Genomic DNA, 8,134 nt, shown 5'->3' on the forward strand with positions numbered 1-8,134 from the left:
AATATATGTCTATATGTTTAGATCCTGTGAGCTTCCAGAAATTCGACTACTCTGTGACCCTCCCCCCCCCATCCACCCTGACACACTCGCATAGAGCATGGACGTTATAAATGGATTGCCCATGGGATGTGACTGGAGTTCGGGTCTAACAATAGCGATTCATTTGGTGTTAGAAGGCTTTAAAAAGAATGAGGTGGGCAAATGGGATATATGTGTTGTGAAGTGCAACCGAGAGACCTTTTTCCGAAGTGGAACACGGTCGTCTAGCATATAATGTATTTTTGCTTTACACTGCTTTTTCTGAGAATAGCGATTGCTATTTTCTAAGAATAAAGACATTTCAGTTGAAGGCAATTTACGTCGATTTAACTTTAATAATTACTTAGATCTAGAAGAAGAAAAAAACGTAGTTTTCTTCAAATAACAATTTTGAATAGCCTGATAAAACGACGTCCAAGTTTTACACAGAAGAAACCGAAACCTGTTTCAATTTCAGTAGCTCGCAGCTTTGTTGTCCGTACAGCATCATCATGTGGTTCAAAATGGCAGATAGCTCGTTCCTCTGCCGTCTGAAACGCTCATAGGTCCAGTTTTCTTCCCTTGGTAATTCATGCACATTTTCTGAATCGTATCTAGAATTTTTTTTTTAATTGACTGAGTTTTTATTCTTTATAATACCAATTGAAAAAATATAAATAAATTTATTCATCAAGTACTGAAGCATTTAATGTATATTATTAAAATGTAACACACAGATCCACACCCAGACACACACCCAGACACACACACATAGGGTATATTCTTACCGTTTACGATCTATTGTAGCTTTGTACATAATCAAGGAAAAGATGGTCAGCACAAACATTGCCAACGTCAAGGCAAGCCTCTATAGGTTAAAATTTGTGAAATTTTGATTACATTTTTCATTCATAAATTTTCGTCTAAGTTTTTCATTTTTAGCTCTAACATAACTTTTTCATTACCTGTGTTATAAGGCGAACATAATAAAAATATGCCTCCATTGCTAATATGCAGCAGCCCAGCCTAAGCTCTTAAAACTCTTGTTTTTTTCTTTCTTAATTTAAATATTGTTTGAATTTAGTAATCTAACATTTTAAACATTTTAACAGCCTTTTAAAGCTAATAATTTTTTAAATTTAATATATCCTCGTTTTACTTCTATTTTATTTTTAACGTATGTAGAGTAATTTTAATACTACCTTTCCAAATGTGAATTGTATATTCGCCATAACTTATGTGTTGCGTTTAGCAGAACTGTAGTTGAATGTAATAACTAGTGGTTGATACTGAAAAATTGGATATAACTCATTGCATTACAGACAGAATGTGACTTCTTTTCGATTTTGACTAAATGTTCAATAGCTTTCAGCGCAAAATTAAAATTAAAAAAAAAATTGAAATTACAAAACAAATTTACTTTAATTAAAAAAAAATCATCGGTGGCCTAAATATGTATGAGATTTCATGAGTGGCCAATACACTTTCAAAATTTACTACTATTAAGAATCTCATTCTTAATGAAGTCGACCAAAACATAATTGCTTTGATCAGTTTATTACATTTTATAGACAAAATGTTCTCTTTTTAGATTACAAATTATGTAATTGCATTGTCATCGAAGACGAATGTTTCTAGAAATTTTGAATGTCACTGCATTAGAAGTGGGTAAAACTGAGGTTACACGATTTGCCAGGACCCCGAACACAAACAAACAGAAATTATTAAAGAAATACAATCTTATGAGAAAAAGAAGGACGCATGTACACTAAACGAAATGCAGACTTATAGGCGAATCTCTGTTTATGATTTTTTTTTGAGGATCAGGTGAATAAATAATAATAATATATTTAAAATCCCTAGGTTACAAAGCTTACAATAACTCCATCCGGCAATTCGCCTACATATACACACATTTAAGTTACAAAGAAGAAACAACAGAAAGATCTATACAAAATATATAAATTACGAATAAGTGCAAAATTAATTGGTTAAACTTTAACACTCCTCATTTTTTCAGAACATTTTTGTGTTTGTGGTAGGTGAGGGAGATGGGAGCCCAAATGGTAAATGATATGGATAAAAGAAACATAAAAAGACGCCAGCTTTGTATTAACATATCTTTAACGATAGTGAGGTGTTTGGGTAAAAAAGAAATTATTTGGCGTTGGGTCAAACTTTTGTTACCCTTTGACAAACGAGCCTAATTTAAGTGCGTGGTCATGACAAGTCGCTACCCAACGTGACCAACGTACCGTTCTTGTTTAAAGAAATAAATAATTAGAATTTAACAAGTCTAGAAAACACTACTTCACGGCAATATGCATGTTTCTTAATTTCAAAAATATGATTAATTAAAGTAGTGGAAACCGTAACTTACTTGTAAAACTGGTGGGTTAGGCGAATGGTTGCATAAAAGCGAACAGGAGAATGATTGGACAGCGTCGAGTGTTACGTTTCGCGGGGCACGATTGCAAGTCTGGATACGGAATTATCGATCCAGCCGATCAGTGCAGACTCGAGAGATCGGTTTTTACTTGTTTTACTATTTTTTTTTGGAGAAAAAAAAATGTTTTTCAAACAATTAAAAAAAAACACCGGTAAGTATCCAAAATTTTATTAACTATAAGGTAACCATGGCCATTTTTAGTGAGAAAGAGCGTATGAGAGGAATAACATTTTTTTACACAAACTACGTTGTAGTTTAATCTGTACAATTATTTAGTTAGAATGTTTTTCACTTATTTTTACTTTCTCGAGAAAGCCTTGTAATCGTGCAAAAAAAAAATCGAGATTTTTGCAAATATCGACGTTTAACAGCTCCCTGAGTCGTAAAAACATAGTTTTGCAATCTTGTCCGTATGTCTGTGTGTGTATGTATATGTGTGTGTGTCTGTCAGTCTGTCTGTCTGTAAACACGATAACTTGAGTACCGTTACCACTAGAATGATGAAATTTCATACATAAATATTTTATCAAAATCGTAGATCCGTATCAACTTTTGAGCGATTTCCGAAAACTGGAAAGACTATATTTTGGGTACTATTTCAGATAGATAAATGAAATTTCACATGTAAGTAAAAGATCTAACTTTCTACCTTTAATCAAATTTTGAGTAATTTCCGTTGACAGGAAGTAGTAATTTTCGCTATTTCCGATTTCTCAAAATACGCATGTGAATTTGTAAAGTACTAAAAATATTCCGCACTATTATACAAATTTTATTTGGCGTTCATTTGGTGTGCAATTCTATTTTCTACGAGATTTTTTTCTATTTGAAAAAGTTCAAGTATTCAACATGGATTAAAAGTCATGTCTATATTCCAAGTTGCCATCCCCTGTTGTTTCATATAAGAATATTCGAAAAAGTTTATAGGAGATCACTCCCGGTTTATTTATATTTGTGTTTGAAAATGCACGATTTTTAAAAATATGCTATTAAAACGTATGTAAATTCTGCAATGTAATAGACATGAAAAGTCTAGGTAATCATTATAAATTCTGAAAAAAATCTTTTTAAAAATATGGCAAGCGATAGAATTATTTTTGGTACAATTAAAACCGTTTGTGAACCATCGATTACACTTATTTTTCTATTTTTCTATCGAACATAAGCCGTTGAAAAGCAGTTTAGAATTATTTTATCAATTCAAATATTTTCAAAAACTGCCCTCAACCTTTCCTTGAAGGCAAACAGAATGGACAGGGAGAGTAAAGCAACGAAAGTCAGAACAGTTGTTTTCCATGATAAAATACGCAATCGTGATCTATGGTGTATCGCGTAGTATTGTATTTATATTAAATAATATAACACCCCCTATCACCACAACACCCTCACTCTACTAATATAAATTAAAAATAAAAGTGTTTGCTAAATTACTATTTTTTTACTAGTAATTTTATCTTTGTTTCTTTCTAGCCTTAATGAAACCGGAGGTAATTTTGTACTTATTACACAAATATTTTAAATTAAAATATTAAAGTTTTGTTGAAAAATATGCTTTCTGGCAACACAAATTTAGAACCGCTTGCAAAAAGCCTTTCAAAACTATTATGATATTGTATTGATTTTTAAAATTTATATTTTTTTCTATAGAAGTCTGTTTTTGCGAAGTCGCCATTTACAGTTTCATATTTGCTTATTAGTGATGATATTCTTCCAAACATTTTAAGAAATATATTTACGGTTGGAATGTTGGTATATAAATATATAGGCCTCTCTCTCTCTCTCTCTCTCTCTCTCTCTCTCTCTTTGTAAATATATATAGTCCTCTCTCTCTCTTTGTATATATATATATATATATATATATATATATATATATATATATATATATATATATATATATATATATATATAGTTTGATAGTTAGCAACGTTTTTACTGTTTTGCATACGTCAACAAAACAACACGCCAAAACGCCACCTCCCTCACTCTCTAGGCGTTAGGCATATCGCTACCACCCCATCAGTCTGTTGAGCTGTTGTTCACGCCAAATGTTTATAATCGTAGATCCTGGTCGAATTAGTGACGGCTTATAGGGGCAGATAATGTAGTTTTTAAACGATTTGAAACTAAGGGGAGGAAATAACCAGTTCTGCTTGGTCTTTTCATTGTCGCTTGTAAACTGTCGTCGAGAACGGCTGCTTTCATGGATTTCACAAGGGCCGGGCGGGGGGTGGGGGGTGGGGGTGGGGGGAATTGAAGTGAGGGTGAGGATAATTGTCCTTCACGAGCTACGGATAGTGTTTTAAAGCAAAATATTTTCAGTCGCAGCATTGTTAGTGTTAAATTCACAAAATAAGAATTACTAAAAAGTAGAATTTAAAACAACTAAATAGAAACATATGCTTAGATCGCGGGTCATCTCGTAGAATCTAAAACCATAAAAGTAAATACAAGTTTTTCTGAGTTTATACCATTGTGCTAGATTCAAATTTCTGAGTCCAAGAAATTATTGAAGTGCTGTCTTAACTCGTAAGACATCTGATGACTTAACTAGACATCCTAATATATAAAAGACCATGTGCGCACTTCTCTCTCTCTCTCTCTGTCCGCATAATATTTTCGCAGGGTATCACATCAGAAGCATGGAGCATTTGATACGGACTTTTGTTGAAAATAATATGGTAGATGTTTTAAATGTATAACGAACATTTTATTTATAGAAGAAAATTTAAAAAAATAAAAACATATTCGTATTTAGAAAAACAGTTTTAATTATGCAACAGGAAAAGTGTTTATAGTTGTAAAAAAGAACCAATGAAACAATGACGTCACTAATGTGACTATTTGGATTCTAGCTCTAAAGATTCTAGATCTTGACTAGATCTAAATCTACGCAAAAACTAGAGATAGACGCTAATAAGTCGCTAAGATCTAGATTTAGACTCTATGTACTTTAGAATCTATTCATAAAATAAATTTGTATATTAAACTATTTCAGGTCTTAATTATTTTATAGAAATCTTTGTTTGTTTAGCTATGGAACTGGCTAATTTGGGATAAAAAAAATAATTTGAAAGAATAGGCATATTCGCGTAAGTTAAGTTTTTTAAATACCTCTTTAATTCTCCATATTATAAGGTGACTAAATAGTTGAGATGATAGTGTACTTAATACCACACAGATGGTGCGGAATCGAGACAGACAAAGTCAAACTTAATTTTTTTTTTTTAATATGTGAATCTTCCGATTTTAGACTATAAAGAAAAGAACTACTTCATTTAAATTTGATTTAGATCTAGATCTATAGATCTACTCATTTTAATTTAATTTAAATTATTATCTTTTAATTAACATATTTCAATTATAAACAATGTTGTTTTTGGTTGTATGATAGTTTTTTTTTACCAGGGGCAGATATTCCATGCCGCCACACCCCGCAATACTAGGAGTAAGAGGGGGAGGGTAAGACAAGCCCCAAAAATGCGACAAGAAAGACGATACACTTTTTATTCCAAAATAATGTTTGTACTAAGCATTTAAATAATTACTACTTAAGAATAAACGTATCCATAAAAAGGAATTCATTCAAATTAATAATATAAATTTAAAAAAGCAGCACAAGAATAGAAGTAACACTGAAAACCGTTACACATATAAAGCTTAAGTGTTTTATATTCTTTTGACCGGCTTGCCAGATATGAAGTTTTACTTTTCACAATTTTTAGCGAGCATGAATCATGAAGTAAGATACAAACATTGTTTTCAGCCCGATTATTTCCTGCCGAAAATGAGTATGGGCATAGTTTTGTGTTTTTTTTTTGTCTCAGGAAATGAAATAGGTTAATCAGACACATTTAAAATTTAGTCAGACAATCTATTGAGTCGTAATTTAATTTTTATAATTTCCTTTTCTGATCTTTTCTTATTCTTTTTATCTTTCTTTTAACTAATAAATAGATTGCGTTATTGGTTATAAATAACTTGTACCTCTCGTCAATAATGGTATAGTTCTAAAAGTGTTACTATTATACTTACGAATTTCGTTACATTTCTTGTATTAGTCACTGATTCTAACCAAAATACGATAAAGGGATGCCAATGAAAAAATGTGTAATAAAGTATTTCAGTCAATTTTTTTCCCAATACAATAGCCATTCTTCTTCTTCTTCGTAAGTGTTGGAAGGGATCGAGCCTTATCTGCCAGAGGGTTGAACTCGAGACTTTTTTTTTCGAATTTATCAACTATGAGCTTTTGCCGACTCGAGCACGAATCCATCACAATTTAGTATGCGCCTTTGTTCAACCAAGAACAAACTGAAGTTGTCTCTCTTAGAAGAGTGGCTGTCCCCAGCTAACGAGCCTCATCTGCCCGAGGATTCGAACTCGAGACTTTTCGGTTTAGCAACCATGAGCTTTACCGACTCGACCACGTTCTTTTTCCATCCCTCCTTATGTTGATTAGGAGAGAGCAGATATTTATTCCTTGAATCATTTAGCCTCTCGACTTACTTGACTCAGGCTTTTGTTTCTATATAATAGGTGTTTTCGGCTTTTCGCTGATTTTGTGTGTGTGTACAACTCAGGCTATTCACTTAAAAAACAAACCGAATGCATGTGTTCTGTTCTGTAAGTTTTTAAATAGATGCAGTTTTTACTCGCAAACACACATTTCCCTATTATAATCAACCAATGTATTTCCCCATCTCGAGTTTTGTATTTTTAGACCACTTGATTCTTTATACCATACGTACTAAATCTATTTCTTATAGTCTTGTTCATCACCACTCAGCAGCCCAAAATTAACATAGTTCACCCCTTCCACCCCCACATCATCTTACCCCCTCGCATAACTTGCAGCAACACATAAAAACACAACACGCTATATTCATTAAACTCACATTAAGAAATGCTATCACAGAACACATCTAAAAAAGAAGACCTGCCAATTTTATTATAGCAATCAAAACGTTAAAATTGTAAAATTTTTGACAGTAAAAATAATGGACGTTTTTAGTTCAAATATATCACAACCAATAGCAATATACAAGGGTAAATAACTTTACCGTACGACCATAATGATAAACAATGGTGATGGTTGTCTTGAACGTTGTCTATTTAAGTTATCACATAAATAAAGGTACAAGTAAATACAAACAATGATGGAGGTTTTGTTTTCTAATGTAATGACATCCCCCCGCCCCCCAAGAATTATTGATTTCAATTTAATAAATGGCTATTTTAAATTACAAGATATTTTCCTAAATCTCCCTATCTCTCAACAACTGAATCTGCAATGCTGAAGAGATGGATGTGCAGATGGATACTTATAATAAGAGTATGACGAAAACAAAAATTGTGATTATTACAAATGTCGAGGACATAGACTTAGCCTTCACAAATAAAAAGCATATCATCTTAATACAAAAAATGTTAATTACTAGTATGCCATTAAGTTGTTTATTGTAATTTTCGTTTAATCATGTTTCATTTTATCTCTTTAAAGTCGGGTTTTTAAAAATGTTCCCAAAATTTTTTTAGAAGGGTTCTGATGTTTAAACAACAAAGCTCCGAGTATACTTCTTCTACTTGGTTCTTAATTTTTAGTGTTTGAAGGGATTCGCTCCAACACAATTAAAGATACCTGTCAACTGCTTATGCGCCCTTCGTTGA

General features: G+C 32.2%; 1 protein-coding gene across 1 annotated transcript in view; it reads right to left on the reverse strand.

The window, feature by feature from the left end:
• LOC131926961 (uncharacterized) overlaps window positions 1-1,319 on the reverse strand; it is a 2,714-nt gene extending 1,395 nt beyond the window's left edge. The window contains exons 1-3 of the mRNA XM_059282570.1: window positions 1,221-1,319; window positions 807-886; window positions 482-632 (exon numbers count right to left, since the gene is read on the reverse strand). Coding sequence (XP_059138553.1) covers window positions 482-632; window positions 807-886; window positions 1,221-1,250 — 261 coding nt within the window. The 5' untranslated portion in view covers window positions 1,251-1,319. The remainder of the gene's footprint in view (window positions 1-481; window positions 633-806; window positions 887-1,220) is intronic.
• Window positions 1,320-8,134: the final 6,815 nt, after the last annotated feature.

The sequence above is a fragment of the Physella acuta genome, unplaced genomic scaffold (assembly GCF_028476545.2).
Source record: "Physella acuta isolate Inbredline_101_S28 unplaced genomic scaffold, ASM2847654v3 ptg001354l, whole genome shotgun sequence".
In the NCBI taxonomy this organism is placed as follows: Eukaryota; Metazoa; Mollusca; class Gastropoda; family Physidae; genus Physella; species Physella acuta.